General features: G+C 38.8%; 5 protein-coding genes across 12 annotated transcripts in view; 3 read left to right on the top strand and 2 right to left on the bottom strand.

Annotated features, from left to right (window-relative positions):
* Positions 1-2,575, bottom strand: part of LOC105285578 (atrophin-1) — a 123,642-nt gene extending 121,067 nt beyond the window's left edge. Inside the window, exon 1 of the mRNA XM_026969003.1 lies at positions 2,565-2,575. The gene's annotated coding sequence lies outside the window, so the exon portion shown is untranslated. The remainder of the gene's footprint in view (positions 1-2,564) is intronic.
* LOC105285577 overlaps positions 1-4,357 on the top strand; it is a 117,358-nt gene extending 113,001 nt beyond the window's left edge. The window contains 17 exon segments of the mRNA XM_011349840.3: positions 118-334; positions 581-669; positions 745-849; positions 944-1,025; positions 1,106-1,213; positions 1,301-1,474; positions 1,549-1,640; positions 1,743-1,853; positions 2,022-2,247; positions 2,338-2,465; positions 2,591-2,638; positions 2,722-2,786; positions 2,868-3,136; positions 3,277-3,513; positions 3,595-3,736; positions 3,818-4,032; positions 4,119-4,357. Coding sequence (XP_011348142.2) covers positions 118-334; positions 581-669; positions 745-849; positions 944-1,025; positions 1,106-1,213; positions 1,301-1,474; positions 1,549-1,640; positions 1,743-1,853; positions 2,022-2,247; positions 2,338-2,465; positions 2,591-2,638; positions 2,722-2,786; positions 2,868-3,136; positions 3,277-3,513; positions 3,595-3,736; positions 3,818-4,032; positions 4,119-4,357 — 2,547 coding nt within the window.
* Positions 4,358-4,530: 173 nt separating this feature from the next.
* On the bottom strand, positions 4,531-8,426 carry LOC105285576 (polynucleotide 5'-hydroxyl-kinase NOL9). 2 transcript variants are annotated; one of them, XM_011349839.3, is made up of 7 exons: positions 8,047-8,426; positions 7,770-7,885; positions 5,876-7,518; positions 5,609-5,802; positions 5,486-5,536; positions 5,210-5,409; positions 4,531-5,054 (listed from the first exon to the last, which is right to left on the bottom strand). In XM_011349839.3, the coding sequence occupies exons 1-7, from the start codon at positions 8,112-8,114 to the stop codon at positions 4,801-4,803; spliced, it is 2,526 nt and encodes an 841-aa protein (XP_011348141.1). In that variant the 5' UTR covers positions 8,115-8,426; the 3' UTR covers positions 4,531-4,800. The 2 variants fall into 2 exon arrangements, with proteins under 2 accessions (XP_011348141.1, XP_011348140.1); XM_011349838.3 differs by having other exon boundaries at positions 7,659-7,885; positions 8,047-8,421.
* A 202-nt stretch (positions 8,427-8,628) lies between these two features.
* On the top strand, positions 8,629-16,635 carry LOC105285579 (histone lysine demethylase PHF8). Of its 4 annotated transcripts, XR_895088.3 has the most exons (14): positions 8,629-8,810; positions 9,303-9,388; positions 9,474-9,752; positions 9,839-9,980; positions 10,067-10,516; positions 10,601-10,802; positions 10,894-11,654; positions 11,731-11,781; positions 12,160-12,353; positions 12,467-12,669; positions 12,988-13,035; positions 13,438-13,624; positions 13,776-14,073; positions 14,177-16,635. XR_895088.3 is itself a non-coding variant. In XM_011349842.3 (13 exons), the coding sequence occupies exons 1-13, from the start codon at positions 8,713-8,715 to the stop codon at positions 13,853-13,855; spliced, it is 2,781 nt and encodes a 926-aa protein (XP_011348144.2). In that variant the 5' UTR covers positions 8,629-8,712; the 3' UTR covers positions 13,856-16,635. The 4 variants fall into 4 exon arrangements, 3 of the variants coding, with proteins under 3 accessions (XP_011348144.2, XP_011348146.2, XP_011348145.2); XM_011349842.3 differs by having other exon boundaries at positions 13,776-16,635; XM_011349843.3 differs by having other exon boundaries at positions 8,630-8,810; positions 12,169-12,353; positions 13,776-16,635.
* Positions 16,636-17,108: 473 nt separating this feature from the next.
* The window catches only part of LOC105285581 (trehalase), a 41,083-nt gene continuing 36,690 nt past the window's right edge, over positions 17,109-21,501 (top strand). For 2 of the 4 annotated variants that reach the window (XM_011349851.3, XM_011349850.3), the window contains exons 1-2: positions 17,109-17,551; positions 19,688-19,832. The gene's annotated coding sequence lies outside the window, so the exon portion shown is untranslated. The other 2 variants (XM_011349845.3, XM_020033685.2) reach the window with 2 other exon arrangements.

Consider the following 21,501-nt stretch of genomic DNA (forward strand, 5'->3'; position numbering starts at 1 on the left):
ATAAAGTACTCTATAAATATTTTTCTTGATGTAATCAATAATAATAAAAAATAAGTAACAGACATGGTCAGAATAAATAAATAAATAAATTTAAATAAATAATATGAAATAACTTAGGTCCGAACGGAAAAAGGTATGAGAAAAACAGAAATTCGTAGCAGAACACATCTAGTCCACAGAAACGCAAGTGGCAAAGATAACAACTTGGAAGATGACAGTGATAAAAAAGAATATGTTCCACAAAGAATAACAAGGGCTTTGATAAAGCAGAAAAAGGATAAGGGGAATCATGTTGGCAAGTTAGTGTGGGGATACTGCTCTGGATGGTGGCCAGGTAAGTATATTAAAAATAATTGTTGTCTTACATGTGGAATGATACAATTCGCACATCGTGACTATCAGTCTTTCTATGTACTGTTAATTAATAAATTATCGATTAAAAATATGATTGTACAATCCACATTTTTGTTTGAATAAAAACGTCGATTTTGTTATTTATTCTTTTAAGTATTAAATAATGTAACCTTCCGAATAAGTCTTTTTAAGAAGCATTTTCAAAATTGAAAATGTGATGTTGTAGCTCTCATTGTCGATGCAGCGCATGTAGGAATGGTTCCGACTTCCGGCAAGTTATGGGTATACTGGATCGGAGAATCGCAAATATCATTGGTAAATTAGCAGAACATTTCAAGAACAGAAACCTCTTCTTGGAAAGGCAGTGAAACGTAATCGACATTTTTTCAGCTCAACGAAAAGACACAAATACAACCATTCTCGAGGAACCTGGAACATCGGTTGGCCCAACCTCGTAAAAATATTCAATCACGCGCCATTGACGCGACTATACAGGTTCTTTGCTATTTTCGAGAATTTTAAAGAAAATGAGAATTACGTAAAAATTTATTTCGAAAAAGTGTGCGATGTGTCGTTACAATTATTTTAGATACTTCGCCAATATTTCGACTGTACTCTGACAAAGCCTTATTATTTTTGGATACAACGGAATATTTCTGATATGGAGACACGTAAGTCAACACGAAAGTTAAAAAATTATCATTTATTATTGTTATTGAATATTTAATAATAATGAAATAATCGAGAACAGTGGACGACCTGACGTTTTACCCATATCCGAAAAATATACAAGAAAGACTAGATGTCTTAAAGGAAAAGAACGCCAAAGTTACGGAAAAATTTATATCAAGCCAGAGAAGTACGTTTCTTTTCTATTCTTTAATATATTTGTCTCCATTTACCTTTATGCGGAGTATTTGAAATGTTAATGTGGTGTAATTTCCAGGTTCACCGGAAACAACACCGCCAAGGCAAAGCGCAGCGAAGAAGCAGATTGCTGATAAATTAAAAAATATAAATACGAGTTGGAAACAGATCGAGGATGAGCGTTTACCGTTGCAACATCAAAAACCTGGCGTAATTGCGTGGGCGAAAATTGCTGGACATTCTTGGTGGCCTGGTAAACGCACTCTTTGTTTGCAAAAATTAATCTCTTTCCCACAAGTATGAAGAATTTTTTTTCTATTTTTGCAGCAATGATTATTGATTACCGCGATTGCTGCTTGAAGGAACCAAGTTTTGGTTGTCAATGGATCATGTGGTATGGGGATTATAAAGTTTCAGAGGTAATGCATTTTGATATTAAACACTCGCGAATTGAAGAGAAATTCTTACTTCCTTGTTTATGTACAATATTTATATATTAATATTTTTCATATTTTGTGTAGGTACGTCACCTAGAATTTTTAAAATTTCACAAAGGAATAGACAAAATGAAGGACTATATACAAAATACATCGAAACAATCGTTCCTTGAGGGTGTGCTCCAAGCATCAAAGGTAAAAAATATTGCTTTTATTGTGAAACTATTTAATCGAAAATAATAAGTAATTTGACAAATAATTAATTTATTTATTAATACATATGTGTATGTATATGTGTATGATGAATGTTCTCTTCCAAACATTTCCAAATAACTTCCACGACATTTGAATCTGACTTTTTAGGATTATTGTTCGCGTTTAGGATGCAAGACGGATAACTGGACTTTAACTAATGTCATTGAATATTTTTCGAATATGAATAATATTCACGTACCATATAACCAATTGCAAGTTTCAGAGTCTAACAAGATATATGATAAGTATTCCGACGAGATAATAAAAAAGATCAACGAATTTAGATCGAAGCCAACTGTAGATGATGAACGAAAGAGTGACATAAAAGAGAGTGGTGAGTCAAATTGTACAAGTGTAAATTATGAATGAATAACTCGTAATAAAACCTTTTAACGATTTTTTCCTGGCATGATGTTGATTTCAGATGCACTGCGGAGTGTAATATCAGGAGAATCCACCATGGAGAAATTATGTTTGAAATGTTTGAAGTTTTCTAAAAGTAAAATGGAGCAACATCCGTTCTTTGTTGGATCTTTGTGTAAAGAATGCTCGGTATGACGTTATATAAGAGAACGCACGCAATTTCATATAATTTCTAGCAGCGGTCAAGTGTATTACACAGCCACGTATATTACGCATTACTACTATAACATGTACTCTTGCTTGTGTTATTTCAGAACGAGTTTAAGCCATGCATGTTCGTGTTTGGGAACGATGGCAAGTGCGTAAGTATTTAGTAAGTGCGATAAATCCAACCGTACCTAAAAGTCTACATATTGATGATGCTTTTTTCACATTTAATTTTCAGTTTTATTGTACCATTTGTGCTAGCATGGGAACGGTCATTATTTGCGACAGGGAAGATTGCCCTCGGTTGGTCCATTTGCGCTTAATAAAAATACAATTTGGATTGCATCAGGATGTAGTATTTGTCTAATGTGTTGTTCGTTCCAGTGTTTACTGCACAGCTTGTTTGAAATATTTGATATGTCCCAAAACGTATGACGACATGTTATTGGAAGACCCGTGGGAATGCTTTCTCTGTAGAGATGAGTCTAGGCAACCTGCGAACATGTTGTTGCAGCCACGACCGGATTGGAAGAGCAAAGTCACCATCATGTTTCGCACCTGTAACTCCACATCGGATAATGTGGATCTCAAAAGTTACCAAAAGAAAAAGCGACCCATACGCGTGCTGTCGCTTTTCGATGGTTTGAGTACCGGTAAGATGAAAATTTAGACGAGATTTTGCAATCCTTTTCTCTACATGCTTTAACTATATTATACTTTTTTTCATCTAACGCTATAATCAATTTTGTAAGCTTCAACGCGCTTCTCAGTTTACATATTATACTGGTTTCAGGTTTGCTGGTGCTTCTGAAATTAGGACTCGACGTGGAAGTTTATTACGCGAGCGAGATCGACGATGATGCTCTAATGGTCAGCTCCGCTCATTTTGGCGATCGTATCACGTATCTGGGAGACGTAAGAGGCATAACGAAGGAAAAGATCCAAGAAATTGCACCGATCGACTTGCTAATCGGTGGGTCACCCTGCAATGATCTGAGTTTGGTCAATCCGGCACGAATGGGTCTCCACAGTACGTATCGATGATCAATGTATGTTTTTTTGTCCAAAACTTGATACCGAATGATTGTAATTTTTACATTTGCGCTCATAGATCCTAAAGGAACGGGTATTTTGTTCTTCGATTATTGTCGAATCAAGAAACTGTTGAACAAGGCGAACAAAGGTCGTCATTTGTTCTGGCTGTTCGAGAACGTCGCTTCCATGCCCACCGAGTACCGATTAGAAATAAACAAGTAAGCGGAATCTTATCTTCGCAATTCGCGGCAGTGGTGTTCACGATCACGCGAAATCAACTTGTTGCGTTATAATTGCAGGCATCTGGGGCAAGAACCTGATGTTATAGACTCGGCAGACTTCTCACCGCAGCACAGACTGAGGCTCTACTGGCACAATCTTCCTCTCAATCCATACATGCCATTATTCCAAAAGCAACAAGACGTTCAGGATATACTGACGCCGCACTGTAATCGTTACGCTTTAGTGAAGAAAATACGCACGGTCACAACCAGAACGAATTCCCTAAGACAAGGTACGTTTCACAAAAATTCCTTTATTAGTTATTTTTTTTATCTCGTGGAAAAAGCTCGCAAGAATTTTGTTTGGGTTTTATTCCAGGAAGCAGAGCAGAACTGAAGCCAATTATGATGAGGGGTGAATGCGACACGTTATGGATCACAGAGCTTGAGGAGGTCTTTGGTTTTCCGCGACATTACACGGATGTGAGAAATTTGTCGGCCACAAACCGACAAAAGTTGATCGGCAGGTCTTGGAGTGTACAGACACTTACTGCCATATTGCAACCTTTATGCTCCTATTTTAAGTGCAATGAGAACGAGACGAGCTGATCCGATTGACACACTATCCCCGTAAATCTCGTGGTAAACAGTTTTAGCGACATTTTATCTTTCTAGCGAAATTCCGATTCTAAAGAAATAAACTTTGTGAAACGTTACTTATAAATATAAGTAGAAATAAGTTTTGTTCCCTATTTACCTCTGACAAAGATTTACATATTTTGGCATTTATATATATCTATTAAAGAAATTTATTCTTTATATGTACATCCCTGTTCGATGTTCCTGCCTCATTATACATAATAACATACTTGTATATTTTTACATTAAATGGTGTAATCCGTTACTCGATACATCGATGTTGGCTTATTTATTTTACACATGATTCAGATACAAAATATATTTGCGAGTATGGTACATATTCATACATGTTTTCGTTCCGTGTAAGAGAAAGTTGACAAAGTTTATAAGACATGTACAAGTGCGCAGTTTGCAAAGTATATTTACATGGTAGTTTTATTGGGATTATTATTCGGTTTCCTGTGATATTTCATTCGGAAACCTCCTCTGCGGACCTCGCGGCTCGTTGGTAAGCTTGCGTTTTCACCGACGTAAGGCGCACCTTGGTTTAGTTGTAACAGGACTGAAGGGATGGGAATGCAGCCCGCTAAGCAGTTAATATGCTGCATGATCGATATCGGCAACGGGGTATTTATGAACACTTCCTGCCGTTCTGTATCGATGCCCCGAATAATTCCTGCACAAATTACATAAATGGTATAAAATGCACGTGAAATGCTCGCTAAAAAATTTTATCCAGTTAGATTCATTGAAGAAGAAGAAATATTTAGTAGACACGTCTAATAAAAATAACCACGCCTGTTAAAAATATTTGTAAAACAATATTCTTACCAAATCCGTAGCACGTACACAAGGGCGATCTCTGCGTCAGCACTCGGAGACCGCAGGTATTCTCAGACTCCTGCGAAGACTCTTCCGTTAAATCTACACCGCACAGCGCGACAATATTGCCGTTTACGACGTTCAGAACGTGTGACGCCGGCACTCCAAATAATCGTTGAGGAATAATGCAGAGAGAAGAAAAAGGCGCCCTACGGATATACCAGGATAAATATTCAGATGTCCATCATTACTTCACACTTGTGTACTAATATATGAAATACTAACGTGTACGGGACCGCCTTGTTAATATTGAACGGCAGCTGCGCGTTGTATTGTCTAAAAACAACGAACGTTAAAGATCAACTACCATAAAAGCTAGCAAAATTGCGAAAAGTGACAGAAACTTACAGGGAATCATCGTTATCATTATTGCATACTATGCCGCTGAGATACGAGATCATGACGAGTTCTCGCTGCTGATACGGTTCCATGTTCCATTCGTCCTTGTGCGATCTCACATGAGACCTAAATATGCACAATTCGTGCTCGCATGGCTTGTCCCAGTCGATGAAAGTCTCGTCGCAGCACATCCAAGTGCACTTCTATTAAATTATCCTTTTAGTAATGATGATTAAACAAGGACATCTACTATGAAAGAAAGAAGTTGCACGTTACCTGCTTATTTACAACTTCCGCGCTAAGGTAGTCTTGATAATTTTTCGATCTACTCGACATAATCTGCAGGATGATCGTCGGCCTGATTAGCTTGATCGTGAACATTGCGATGTCCCAACCGAGGTTCGCTGTGAAGCCCATCGTGTTCACCACGACAGGGAAACAAGACAGGCTGGGACAGTTCTGCAACCTCTCAACCAGCATCTTCACGCCCTCCAGGTATCGCGTGACGCATCGGGCGACATTAACGTCGTCGAGGAACAGCTGGTAAGCCGGCGTCCTCAGGTGCGTGAAATTTGGTCCCAACAACGGCTCCTCGATCAAGCTGCACGAGAGGCAGCCTGCCGGCGTGCACTCCGCCTGACCTGGGTCCACGTCTACCAGCACTACCTTCCCGGATGTGCGTAACAGGCTATTGACTAAATACCGCACACTGGTCGACTTGCCGACGCCCTTGCCGCCGGCGATCAGCGTGCAGGACCACTTGTTCGCACGCCAGTCACTTATCATTTTCTCCGCAATATCCACAGTGATGCACGGATCGGCGATCAGTCTCCTATAGTTAGGATCGTCATGTTGCCCGAGGTGCAGGTTGGCCTGTAACACTATTTCCGCTCGCTTGGGATCCATCCAGGAGTAATAGCAAGGATTATTTACGTTCGGGAACAGTCGGAAGCTCGGGACGTACGCATTCAAGAAGCGCGTCAAACCGTTCTCGAAATTCTGCAGCACCAGGACAGCCGTGCCTGGTTGGACGTTGTCGATATCCATCTGCAGTTTGCTCTCGGAATCCCGAGTGATGCCTTTCGGAGCGAGCGCCGCCCACACGGCTTCAATGCTATCCTCTGCAGACGTCTGGCCGGTCTCGATGCTGACATTGCTGTATCCTCTCGGAGAGTACACTTCTCTCGCGCCCGTCGATCTGTCCAGCATGGTCCCATAAATCTCCACAGCGCCGAATAATACCTTCACCAATAGCTTGCCGGTGAAGCAGAGCCTGCTCTTGCTCTCCATTATAACGATGACTATGTTTCTTATGCAATAGACCTGCGGTTTGCGAGTAGCTATGTGCTGCTGTGCATTGGCCTGATCAACGTTTTCCCACTGAGGACTGTTGCGCAGTTTTGTCACGTGACTACGATTTACTGATCTATTTGGTGACATTTCAGCACTCCGTGACACATGTGACGGCTGCTTTTGATGCCTGATTTGCCTGCTTTGTTCAGGTTCTATCGACTTGGCAGTACTCGCTGACACGGATAATGCTTGCTTTCGATGTCTGATTTGCGAAGTGCTTTGGTTGGGTTTTATCGACTTGGCAACAGTAATGCACGCACTGCTCTCTTTGGATAATGCATTTAATGCAAAAGTGTCATTAGTATAAAAAGTATTCTTACTCGATCTCGTGCTTTGTGTTTGTTCAAACGTTTCCGGGAGGTTTAGAGAAGTGACACCGTCTGAGATCACATCAATGACCACTGGTGCACCTACATTTGTCTTTTCCTTTGGGCCCAGCTGAAGCCAATCATCTGTGTCAATTTCCGTTTCTCCGAGTTTCTCAGAGTTGATCAACTTCCAATCGTCATCTACGATTCTATCTGTACATTGCTTAGAATTGCATTCCATGGAATTATTCGTAATATCTAAAAGACAAATAATCGTAACTTTAATTGCACGTATAGGGAAGACATTGCTTAGATCTGATAACACAAGCAAGTAATTTATCTGCATATAAATAAATTAATGTGATAAGTGAAATGAATAAAAACTTGGTATTCCTTACGATGATGATCAGATGAGTCATGAACACCTTTCTCATTGCCTAACTGTTTCTTTTTGCATTTAGAATTAGATCCTGTAACTGGCTTTTCCTTGGGAAAACACAATGACTCACTTGGAATACTCCCTGCATCCTCAATATCCATATTATCAACTGACTTAATAGTACTATTTCCATAAGTGAATTTATTTTTATCCTTGGAGATCGAATGTTGCTCCATTTTTAATTTTCTGAAATTTAAATAAAGAACAATATCCAACAGTAAATTTTAACAGGTTGCACTGCACACGGCAATTTGTACATCAAGAACTATGCGTGAGCTTTCAATAATTATTTTAAAATAATTTTAAATAAAATACTATTTATTAATTCGATAAATTCTTTCACTTACTTTTTAATTTTCCCTGATTTTAATTTAGTCCTCTTTTCCTTTAATCGTTCCGTGTGTTTAGTTTTCATTGATTAATACAAGAATAAAAGTTTTTATCTACTTTTATTTACTTGTTATTGTCTACAGATTTGTAACATGTGTTAATAATTTAACCTCGTGCTCAGCAGAAGTGCGGAATATATGCTTTCGTTGTGATTTCAATGGAAAATTTCGTACAGTATATTTGGCATTAGTGATTTTTCATTAGATAGTAAACTTTATAATATGCGCTTTACCGTCACACGGTGTGAAGACAGGAAATCATCTTCAAGGTTGCATTCTGGGACTTTACAAGTTCCTTTAGGGACCCATTTTTAATAATAAATGCAGGCCCAGTGTTTTTAAAATAATTTAAATACACACCAAAAATTAAATCTGAAATTATTAAAAAATATCAAAAATTAGCTGCATAAATAAACAATATTGAATTATCGAATCTGATTGCGGCGTCTAACAAAATGACCTGCGCAGACCAATCTAGTGTGGGACATTTTTCGAAGTTTTGAGTCTGTTGGCTGCACTGCAGTTATATTGTGGTAACACTTTGCTTCCGTCATGATACCACCCATTCATTGTTGACGAACCGTGCTACGGGAGTTGTATATTCAATATTAATAACCACTAAAAATGGAGTTGCCAGTTACGTACTGCTTGTGTGGTCGCTCATACGATCCCGAACAATTTATGATACAATGTGACGTGTGCAAGGAGTGGTACCATGGCGGGTAAGCGTTTGCGAATTCATTAAAACGCGAGGCACGTGAAACTCGGTGTTGGCGACGCAACAAGCTTCGACGATTGCGACACTGATTTTTCGCGATTTTGTCGGAATTTTGACGATTTTTCTCATCAAATTATATTCGAAAGGACGTTCGCGCATTTGTGTTCCATATGAACGCAAAGTGTGGCATGAATTCGCCGATATCATGTCGCAAACAATGTTTTGTTGATAGTGACCTAACCTGCATCAAGCGTTACTCGTCGTCCATTCGTCGCGGTTTTTTCACGTTATTTAGTGCAAGTGTATGCTCTAACGAGAGTATTTGAAGCAATTGTTGAATTACTGTGTTTAGAGTGCTTATGTTTATATACATATATACTATAATTTTTATTGTAAACTTACGTATTGTGGATTCTGTGTATTACAATCGTGTTACAATCATGACAGCTGTGTTGTAAACGTAACAATGTTTTATGTCATTAACCTGTCTTTTTAGATGTGTAAATTTGAAAGAATACATGACTGTGGATCTTGACAAGTATCACTGTCCACAATGTGAAGCCATGTGTGGCCCTTCACTCAGTAAGCTTATTATGTCGTAAAACATTTTAGATACAGTTTTGATGAATAAGATTATCAATAATTAATAATATTTGTTTTTTTATAGTGAAAGTTAGGATGAATTGGCACAGGCATGATTATACCGAGCGTGATGCCGACACAAAGCCTGTTCAAACTGGAACCCCAGTATTTATAAGAGAGCTAAAGTCTAGACACTTTCCCAAAGCCGACGAAATTGTGAAGCATGTAAGGGGGCAACAGTTAACTCTTCAGTATTTACAGACAAATGGTTTTGAAAACCCCATCATTATTGATGGGAAAGAAGGACTTGACATGACCGTGCCACCGTCAAGCTTTAGCGTCTATGATGTTGAGACTCATATAGGTAAATGAACAGCGTAAAGGTCTTGCGACTGAATGGATAATGTCATGTCGTTTCAAATTCACATAATTGATTATTGCTACCTTCAGGTGGTGATCGGGACATGGATGTAATCGATGTTACCAGACAGAGTAACATACGTATGAAATTAAGAGACTTTATAGAATATTACAACTGTCCCTCCCGAACAAGGGTACTTAATGTCATAAGTCTCGAATTTACTAACACTGGGTATACCGATATTCCTTGCGTTGCCTTATATGGCTCTCTAGATATTTTCCCTAAAGCGTTTAAATTGATGAATGAAACAATTGCAGTCTTTCACCAATGGTCGAGGCACCGCATATTGCGCGCAAACTTGATTGGGTTAATTCGGTGTGGCCACGCGACTGGCCCGAGGACAGTGATATAAAGCGACCCGAAGTGCAAAAGTATTGCCTGATTGGGGTCAAGGACAGTTTCACGGATTTTCACATCGACTTCGGCGGCACGTCGGTGTGGTACCACGTGTTGCGCGGCGAAAAAGTGTTCTATCTCATCAAGCCAACGCCGGCGAATCTGCAGCTGTACCAGCATTGGATGTGCAGCTCGACGCAGAGCGAAACGTTCTTCGGGGATCAAGCTGACGCGTGTTACAAGTGCGTGCTCAAGCAAGGCCAGACAATGATGATCCCCACGGGATGGATACACGCTGTGCTCACGCCGACGGATTCCTTAGTTTTTGGTGGAAACTTTGTGCACAGTCTTAACATTCCGATGCAGATACAGTGAGTAGAGGGAATTTTATTTAGACGCCGATCGATTTAAAATATTGATTATTCGTTTTGCACGGAAATCGCGTTGTTTTGCAGAATATACGAATTGGAGAGGAAGATGAAGACACCAGCAAAGTTTCAATATCCTGGATTCGAGACAATTAATTGGTTCGCCGCGAAGAAACTGCTCAAGGAACTGAAAGAACTGAACAATGAAGGGAAAAAGTGCCCGCCGTATTTTTTACAAGGCGTAAAGGCATTGCTCGGAATTCTCAAGCAATGGAATACAGACAAGGACGTAAGTTAAAAATCATCATTTCGTATATTCAATTTTTATTAGAAGACAAAGTCTCACAAGAGACTGACTAAAAACCGATACATAATTTCAGTATAGCATGGTTAGCCGTGGCCAGATACCGAACACGATAAACAGCCAAAAATTATTAAAGGATGTGAGTAAAGAAATACGACACGCGGAACGGTACTTAATATCCCTAAACCCACCGAAACCGGAACGCGAGAGTAAACGAAAGCGAAAGAAGCCGCTGAACAAGGACTTTGTCGATTTCGATTACGCCGATAAACTAGCTGATAACGCCTTCAAAGCGACTTTGAAGGAAACGAATAAAGTGGAACCCTCTGCGATCGAGAAGCCGTTGCCGAGACCGCCGTTGAAGCTCACGTTGCCGAAACCTGTCACGTATCCCGACGTTAAGACGACCGCGACGGAGAAACCCGCCAATAGCAATAAACGACAATTATCCAAACCGGGGAAACAGAGCCCGACTGTGATTAGATTTAAGCTTGGTAACAACGAAGTTGTCAGAAGTACAAACGATAATATAAGCGTCTACGGTAGTAACGTCACGACCGGTCATACCCACGGGACGACGAAGGAATCACTGTCGTGGAATCAGACGTCGTCCGTGTACGATTTTCACGACGGCAGTAACGAGAGCGAGTACGGTCTCGTGATAGACGAGTCGCAGAAGCGGAAACGGACACCGAGATCGAACGCGCAGAAGCGTTTCAAGCGGGATTACGACGGTAACGTCAATGTGTCAAACAATGCACCTAAAAACGGCATCGAGGAATTGTTGAAGGCATCGGCGTACACGCTCGGCAACGGCACGCAAAGGATAGACGTCACGTATGTAATAAATTTATATAGAAAATTATTTGTCATTATTGCACCGCACAGATTGCAGCATAAACGTTGATTCCAGGTCGTCGACTACGATTCCGCAGTACAGTCAACCCATGCCGCCTCCCACTGGGTAAGTTGATAGATACTCAGTAAAATTGTGGTTGCTGTACATGTTTCTTAAGATTCTGTAACGTTGTCACATTTCAAAGAAGCATTCTTAATCTGTGCTAGAATTAATTAGTTCTAGCACAGATTATTAAACAACTTTGGTAAATGTCTGAATACAACTTGAGTAAACTTATTATTATTTTGTATAATTAAGTTTAATGCCTAGAGAGTTTATATATTGTGAACGTAGATCTAACATGTGTCTTCTTCTTTCGAGCATGCGGAAGATCTCGATTCATTCATAATGGAATGTCCATTAAAAGCTCCCTAGCTTTTAGTCGTACGAAGGAATGAATTTAATTTCTTGGTGTCTTAGTATTTATAAATTGAAAACGATCAGTTCTGACAGGGCGTCACCGTCCACGCGGGAGGCGATCGCCGGGATGCTCTCGTTCAGCGAGCAATGTTACTCGACAACGAGTAATCCTTCGAAATCGTCAAAGTCTACTAAGAGTCAGCAGGGTAACAACAATGATGATGACGATGATCAGTTGATAGAAAATATCGACAAGGTTCATCAAGATGATGACTTTAGTACGTATAATAAAAAGATATTCAATATCAATAGCTTTCATTGCGATACTGATTTATTAAAAGTTTTACACATTTGCATTTTCTTGAACTTTATACGCTATTCCCGTGTGCAGTTTACCCTGCCTTGGACGCCTCTGACGACGAAGATTATATCTTCAAACCTAAAGCAAAGAGTCAGATCGACGAAGCGTGGAACCCGAAAGCCAGAGTAGGCCCTCTTTTACCAAAGACAAATCGACCGGCGCGGGAAGGCGTGAAGAAAACGTCCGTGGAAAAGGGTCTGGAAGCGGCTGCGGCGAAACGAGCGAAACAATCGGTAAGTAGAATATTATTTTATTATTCAGTTTTATTGTTTGTTATTGTTCTGGTTTCTTGTGCATATAGTCACATATGTATATCTTGTATATGTACGTATAAACGATATGTTAGGCTGTGGAATCGCTAAATATATCGAAACTAATCGATGTATAAATAATTAGCGTATTCCCAGAGTTATCTATGCAAAGTTATAGATCTCAGATACAGGTTCTCTATCATTTGTCTTTTCCATCATTTTGTTTTTCTTATTTAATAAATGAACTCGTCATTCATAGCTTTCCTTAAATTCCGTGTTTCTTGCATACATTTTATACAGGATGAATACCTGGATAACGACATGGACAAGATTACCAAGAAGAAATTGGTAGGCATATTTCGATCCTTACAGCATAAAGTTCTGTAGTGCTGTATTATTATTCTGCAGCTTCTGTACATATCTTGTAACGAGTTGTGTCCTTGGCCGTAGTTCGCAATGTGTAACTTGTGAATGTGTTCTCTTTTCCTTTACTATTGTTACTACTGTAATATGGATCTTTTTTACTTCTTTTTATTGCACACATGTAGCGACCATCAGTTGCAGCTTGTTGTCACTATTAATCTGTGAGATAGATTATCAGAAGCAGAACACCGAAATGTGTTTCTGTTCTGTTCTGTCCTTAGCGACTCATTTTGTATGTCTTTCTTCCCGTACTTATCGATCACTTCCACTTTTATGAAGTTATTAAAAATCAGGAAAGCTAATGATTACGTCTCATACGTGCAATAGGGTACCAATAAACGGACGTATAACAAAAAGAAGCAGAAGGAATCTGCAGTCACTGCAGCTGGTACTGCATCGTCCACTGCAGTTGCTGAAAATGTCATAAAATCATCCCCTGGATTTGGATCGATACTGACAAGCCCTAACAGACTTAGGGATGTCAAAGCGAAACTTGCAGCACCAGTTCCCGTTGGTAGAGTATCAGTCTTTTTGTCTACATTTGTATACATTTGTATACATATTTTCTTTTTTACATTTATAATACAGTGATGAATAGAAATGATATAATCTGTAAATTGACATTTATGGAGAAAATGAAAGTCCGAACATTCATACATTTGCAGAACGCAAACCGAAGAAGGGGATGAAAACGGCAAAGCAACGATTAGGAAAAATTCTGAAACTTCATAAGATGATGCACTAGATAACGATTGATAGGAGATAGAAAAGGAGAGAAAACACCGTGTCATTTTTGACTCGTGTGTAAAAAAAAACACGTGTAATAGTTGTACATTGCTATGTAAATACAACAAATTCTTCACTAAGGTGACGTATTTATCTCAAGAGGAGAAGCTATTTGTAAAGATCGGCGATCGTTTTCTAAGAGATACTTATATTTATTACTACATCGTCTAATTTTAGGTGAATATTTAACGACTTTTGATATCTCGATATTTAAGGTGATATTTATATTGTAATAATGGCTTACCGATGCTTTATGTGACGACTCGATGTAATATTTCAGTTAACAACGATCTGGGCGAAGGGAAAACTATATCAACCTACAGTTTATATAGAGATACACAACTCTTTCTTATATCTCAATATAAGATTGCGATTTAACTTATCACTAGTAGTTGATTGAACAAATTTAGATAATTTACTGAGAAGGAAGTAGATATTCCTTCGGATGAATAGAAAGAAATACTCCACCGTCCATTCTCTGTGCGTTTGTTCGATGTCACGTGTAGCACTTCATTTATTCTTATAACTTTCTTGTAGCAACTCGCTTAGTTTACACATCACAGAGAGGCTGTAGGCTACTGATTTAGTTTTCTATATAACTGTTATAAGAGAGTTAAAATAATAATAATAATAATAAATATATCTGCCAGCCGAGAAACATTTTGTATGTAATTTATAAATACGATGAGGCGTACTTTCTGATCGTTATTGCGGAGGTAACAAGCGTGATAGTGTAAAAAAATCTCTTATCGATTGTTGTATCGCACAGGAAATTCAGTTACCTAATACATTGTACCTGTTTCCTAAATGATACAAAGTGCGAGATACATAAAAGCATGAGACATTTGGAAGATTGTAGCCCGGTAGTTAAAGAGAATTTGCGGTTACAAATTGCTTCGATTTCGTAACTTAGACTTTCAAAGTTGTTGACTTTTTCGAGGGAAGGACAACTTTGTACAAAGAAATAGAAGATCTTGTGGGAGAAGGTGTTTTCTACTTAATAACTTGTACGTGTACGTTAAGATTAGACCCTGAAATTAAATTGCTTACGCTTACCAAAAATTTTGTGAAGATAATCATGTATGTCTTTGTTAAAGTCGATTTTACAAGGTTTCGTTTTACAGATAATTCTTTAGTATATAAGTTTATGAGTTGAAATTGCGAGCGTCTTGGTGTCTAATTTATGTCGGAAGATAAAAATTCACTTCAAATTCCAATAATCTTAATTATTAGAATTTTTAGTTGCGCAGTTTATTATTAGTATAAGTTGCACACAGACACACACACACACACACATAATGTATTATGAATATAGTATATTTATTGTTAATGGCACTGTACAATTTATAAGTTACTGAGATAAGACAAACCATTATGTCAAGAAGCTTGCAGCATTCAATGTTAATGCATCGTTTAAATTTTGACGCAACAATTTACATTTTAATGACAGCACTGATAAATAGTACATATGCTATATTTCTCTACTTTTCGATGTAAGAACTTACAAAATGCTTAGAAATGCTTGCCCATAAGTATTTCTAAATATTATTCACAAGTTACGTGCTTTGACTACCCGCTGTTTAAGTACCATTTATTTTTGTTATTTTAAAAGTAACATTACTTCGTCTTATATAAAGTTTTGTAAGAAATTTATATACTTATATACATTAGTGCAATTTCTTAGTCAAGTTAATGATTGTATTGTATGTACAGTACACATGTCTTGCAAGATTATACAAAGTGACATACACGTATACATATATATAGTTACATCATATATACATATATATATATTTTTTTACAGAGCATTCATCTTGTTGATTCGAATCGTGCGTCACTATTCGTCCGCATATTTATTTCATTTCTTTCCCCATTGTACGCCTTCATCAGACCTAACGACGACATTTGGCGCGATACGATGGCATTGTAGACTTCCACGATACATTGTACGCTGGATTGTAAAAAACGGAATTTCCAATACGACGAAATTAGTGCGTAATTTGCGTGCGTGATAAATTAATAAGACTCCTGTCGCGAATAATCAGTATATTTCGAATGTGTTCATTAAAATTAGAGACGATAAACGATCGTAGACTTTTTAATGTTCGATGCCGCGAATACGATTATTAAACTCTAAACTGACAAGATTGAATATCAGGGATGAAGATGACGTTTATTTTCATGATACACGCTCCTTACTCATCGCTCGGGGATGTATAAGAATTTTTACATGTACAATAGTATGTCCGTGTACAAACACACGTACTGTAAGATAGCTCCTCGATTTAACGAAGTGTAAGTAGTTCTACGAGAGATTTTTGAATGGTTTTTTTAATGCACGCCCAACTTTTTCATCATTGATCTATTTTCATGTTGACGAGAATATACTTACGTTTGTGAATAGTAAAATAAATATATTTTTTTGAAGGAATTTTTGTCAACGAGAATGCAACTGCAGTCCGCACAAGACCAGCACTTATTATTCAATGCAGAATTTCTCACAATATATATATATATATACATACAGCCTCTTAGAATTATGCAAACTCGTGTCCTTAGTAATTTACGCAAAGAATATTGTTGAAAAAAGCATTTAAAGAGATATTTGAGGTGCATTAAACCAATCTCTCTCTCTCCCTCTCTTTCTCTTCCTCTCTCATAATGTACGTTACATCGTAAAACAGCCGAACAATTTTTCATCGTATTCGCATTATCACTGAATAAAATGTTGGATTCATTCATGTGTGTTCTTGCATTTTTATTCCTTCTCTCTTATGTAATAGATAATACATAGGTGAAAAATCATAATAATATCTTGTAATGATTTTATTTATCGATTATTACGCTCTCCAACATTTTCTTCAAAACATCATTGTTCACACCGCGACGAATCTTCTGAGGAGGTAAATTCCATATTCGCGACTAGCCAATTACGTTTGAAATCGTTTTGAAGCATGCTTTCAAATCATCCAACGAGAGCCACGCATTTACATGCGCACAATGCATTCTCAGTATAGAATCAAGAAAACAAGGATCGATCAAGTTGTGTGACAAAGACTCAGTATCATTCCTCGCTGCACAATACAAGAATAAGTAAGTATTTTTTACAAAATCGAAAATTCGACTCCGGGAATCGAAGAATACTCCGACGTTCCCTGCACCGCGGAGGCTTCGCTGCGAGTGGCTTCTCACCGCAGCGGACGCGACTTCGTATTTGCGCGGCATCGCGGCGCCGCGGCGCCGGCAGTGTGCAACCGTCTACTGTGTGAGGTAGATTGTTCGCCGCTGCATCTCGCTCCGAGCGTGCGACCCGAGTGCGTGGCACCCGTCATCGTGCATTCCGCCGCCGCGTCCATTTTCGCGATACCCGCGTATCCGGTAGAAGCGCACAAGAGATACGCAACTTTGCCCGTGCCCGCGTTCGTCGATTTGTCTCCGATCATCAGTCTTTCGGCCGTCGGGTCGCGTCGTCTTGGTTGCTCGCGCGTGCCTGTCGTTCGCACGAAACGGGTCGCTACGGCGAATCGATAACGCGAGTACGATAGCGTTCCGCGGAATCTGTGTGCTCGTCTCTTCGATCGCGATCCCTCTGCAAAGAGGGAACGATACGTGAGGCACATTCGGGACGCCATAGCGTGAGCTCGACGTTTTCGAGGTACGTATTCGTGAACACGTAAGAACAGCGCGGTTTTAAGTAAAAAGGAGAGCCAAAGAGGGAGAAAGAGAGTGAGCGACGATGCGAGATTGATGCATGCACGTGCGCGATCGCCTGACTAATCGAAGCGCGCGGGCACGTGTACAGGTTTGAATTATCGTACGCTCGAGATCGTCGGTCTGAAGTTGCAGCGGATCCTTTGCAAGTACCGCAGAGCTCACTCTGCACATTTTCCGCACTTTCTCAAGTCTTTTTATAATAATTGCGATAAACGTAAGTGTAGGTTCTATTTCATATAAGTTTTAAGTGACAAAGCCGATTCTGCGCTCTATCAATAATTGGAGGCTTCTTTGTGACATGAGATCGACACACGAAATTTTCAAGATGAATGTTGTTCGAGAAGAAAGTGATTATAAATGGCGTCCATTAGAGTTTCATGTCGAGCCTCTAGAGCAAGTTCCTCGAGTTTTAATCGCGCTCTCTTGCACTTGCTTCCATGTAAAACGCGAGAAAAAGGGAAAAGAGATCATGATATATAGAGATTGAAACGGCTTTTGATGCTGTTATGAGAACACGAGCCGGTAATACGAAACGTGAAACGTCGCTAATCTAGCTTGCACTGACCAATCTTCACTGGGTGATCGATAGAGCGCAGCGGCAGCCGCATTATGATATACATGTATATATATTCGTGTCAACGATGTCACATTAACATGAAAGAATCCTGTCGCGTTCCTGAATTTTCGCGGGACGTAAGATCGCCAAGAAACCGCGATTCGCGCACGCGCTTCTAGGTTAACGTTGCATTTTTTAAACATCGAAATAAATCGATATCATGTCCGAAATAAATAAATGTCATATTCGGAAGATGCAAATATTCAGTTCTATGATTTCCCAACAAAGGAAAAAATACCGCACGTGCGTGACATATTTGAGTGAGTCTATTATTATAAATATAATGTTTAACATAAAATGTATTTTATATTGTATTTGTAATTTTAAAAAGTGGTGCGAATTTGAAAGAATAGGTTAAAGAGGCAATTATAACGGTGTGAAATTTGTCGCGGAAGACACTCTCGCGGCTCACTTCTCGCGGAGTAGCTAACTCGCGAGGGACAATACAAAATTGATTCTTGTGACTTGACAGCAAATCTCAATGTCAATCTTGATAGAAGCAGACCAACACAAGGCTTTTTTAACGACCCTCGAGTACGGCCGGAGGTAGAACCAAACTTCTCATAATAATCGTCATGGTCAAATCAATCTCAGAGCTAACAAATTCGATATAATACGTCTAGGAATATTTTAGAGGTTAGATATTAAGTGCTCCTCTTTATTAATTATGTATATTGTTTATTCTATTAACTAAAAATAATGATATTTGATACAAATAATGAGAAAATGAGAGCGAGATTTTAATTAATTTTTGAAGTAAAATTAGAAGAAAATGGGAAAATAAAACATAATTGCAGTTTGTTTTATTTCTATATCTAAGCATCCTATATTTTTCTCGTTTTATAATTTTGTATTTTCTTTGAGATCGCGCGCGTGCAAATTACACATACATATTCAGCAAGATTACGTTCGTTGACACTCGATTGATAATGACTGTTGATCCTATAACGCCAAGTTTCGCAGATAAGACGTCTCGTGACGAGACGTTGACTCACGTGTATCGGAGATCACTTCTCGATGCGGATTTGCAAATCGCGTGCGTGGCGTAAATACTTGGGCCAAAGGTCAAGTTCGTATACGTGCGTGCCGTAACGTCAATCCGTCGCGTTCGGAATATACTGACCACTGCATAATCCACCCGATCGACGCTGTAAGATCGAGTGGACACATTACCGTTGGCTTCGAGTTTTCTCGCAGGTAACGTAAACTGTCAGCAATAACGAGGGAAAAAATAGAACGTGTCGAAACAGAGCGCAGTTGTTTTTCTTCTCTCGTCTCGTATTCGTACTCGCACGTGTATCTTCGAGCGAAACGTTTCTTATCAGCGGTATACAGTTGCGCATTGTCAGATCGTCAGATGTGAGTCACGCGACATGCAGTGCTCATGCTTGATTTAAGGCTCAGAGCCTGCTTCCCGCAAATTTGGCACCAATTAATTAATCGACACCTGTTTTTTTGCAGTGATGCTGGTTGTTTGGCAAGGAGCTCGCCGTTGCCTGAGTTGCAGCGGGCAGCGCACCAATCAGGGTCATCAGTTCCACCAGAAACGTCATCGTCGCGAGCTCATCAGCGAGAAGCTCGATCGGTATCACCTCGTTAGATCCAGGTAAATGGATCGATTTTTATCAAGCGCTATTTTTGCTGCATCATTTGTCGTCGTTTCTGCGTAGTTATGCATTAGCCATTCTCGCAAGTTTTTTTTTCTCGATGACATAAAGGCACGTGATAAGATTTCGAATAGTCGATAGAAAATTTCATTAGGTAAATTGAACACATAACTCGTTCTATGAAAAACTGTTACATAAAACATAATTAAGATAGATTAAAAGATTAAAAGATTATTATTAACATGAAATTATACATGTGTATGTTTTCAAACAGTCGTTCAAGAGATTATACGTGAAAAAATTGAGATATCGGCTCTCTTATAGTCTGCGATTGAGACGTGTAATTGATCGTCTCGAGCTAATCACAATTAGCGAGTTCATGTACGAGGGGGAACACACGCGTGTACACGCGTGCACTCGTCGAGCGCTGATAGAGCGTCTTATGTCAACGCACTCGAAGGAGAGGCGAGTAATTCTCCATTCTTGTTGACCCGACCGTTTAATCGCGAGGCATTTGCGAGAGGAAAAGTTTCCGATGGCAATCCGAATGGCAATTCGAAACACACCCATGATATTTTATATCTAATACATTGCACGTTTCTCGGAACTCGTTAGATGATGTTGTTTCCACCGGTAAACTTTTTGAGTCATCAAGAATACGTTAAAAAAAATACGTCGAAGCAGATAATCGGCGGGAAAGCACATTGAAATGAATAATCGCAAACGATGAATTATTGACAATTTTATTAATATCTGGGAAGTACAATATTTATAAAAGTGAACTATTGATAATTTTATTAATATCTGGGAAGTACAACATTTATAAAAGTTGGTTATCTAGGAATCTGATGTTAATTATTGGAAATTGATTACTCGTTTTCATCGTTATCAAAAACTTTTCAAGTAATTTCTTACAGATATAAAATATTAAAAGTTGTTACACACAACTGCACGGTTACTCTTAATTTATTAAAATTACTACTTTAAATGTTACTTTTTTGTATTCATGAAAAAGCTTACGCTTATTATCAGATCGATTTTAATCTATTACAGCTGTTTTTGTTTTTACAATCGACGAACATATAATGAATCCGTGATATGTATAGTTATATCACGTGCGTGTATACAAGGCATTCATGACGCGGTCACGTGTTGTGCGACATGCATATCGTAGAAATCTGTCGATGAACAGATTTCTTCTTGATTATATGCATTTTTTTCTTAAATATGTGTATTGTATAATTATAGATATAAATATCAGATTCGTTCATTTAACGTTCGACAGCCACGCGTATGCTCTCAACCTTTCTTTGTCATTGTACGAACATCATTTAATGGATAACGAATGACACCATAGTCCATGGCAGGCTCATTCTGTGAGTGAAATTATAAATGAAAAACAAAATGAGCGATTAATTACAATGGGAATAAACTAATCTACTTTTATAAGTTACTCTCTCTCTCTCTCTTAAACAGTAGCTCCTTATCGCGTATAAACGATTAGATATCTCGTCTAACTTCGCGATATAGGGTTTTCCTAGTCGCGATAGCAGCTCGATTGAATATGAAGGTCGACAATTGCTGCGACATAAAGTCGTCTGAACTCACGCGTTAATTATAGCAGCGCGATTACAGTTCGATCGCCAATAGAGCCTCGTGGCTAATCTA

This window comes from Ooceraea biroi, chromosome 4 (assembly GCF_003672135.1).
Source record: "Ooceraea biroi isolate clonal line C1 chromosome 4, Obir_v5.4, whole genome shotgun sequence".
Lineage (NCBI taxonomy): Eukaryota > Metazoa > Arthropoda > Insecta > Hymenoptera > Formicidae > Ooceraea > Ooceraea biroi.

Bases quoted from the DNA above. Each gene is read 5' to 3' on its own strand.
- LOC105285576 (XM_011349838.3), bottom strand. From the start codon at position 8,114: ATGAAAACTAAACACACGGAACGATTAAAGGAAAAGAGGACTAAATTA. The intron at 5,803-5,875 runs GTAACGTGCAAC...ATAATTTAATAG, and splicing joins CGGAAGTTGTAAATAAGCAG to AAGTGCACTTGGATGTGCTG. The intron at 5,055-5,209 runs GTAAGAATATTG...TAATTTGTGCAG, and splicing joins GTGTACGTGCTACGGATTTG to GAATTATTCGGGGCATCGAT.
- LOC105285579 (XM_011349842.3), top strand. From the start codon at position 8,713: ATGGAGTTGCCAGTTACGTACTGCTTGTGTGGTCGCTCATACGATCCC. The intron at 8,811-9,302 runs GTAAGCGTTTGC...CTGTCTTTTTAG, and splicing joins AAGGAGTGGTACCATGGCGG to ATGTGTAAATTTGAAAGAAT. The intron at 11,782-12,159 runs GTAAGTTGATAG...GAAAACGATCAG, and splicing joins CCCATGCCGCCTCCCACTGG to TTCTGACAGGGCGTCACCGT.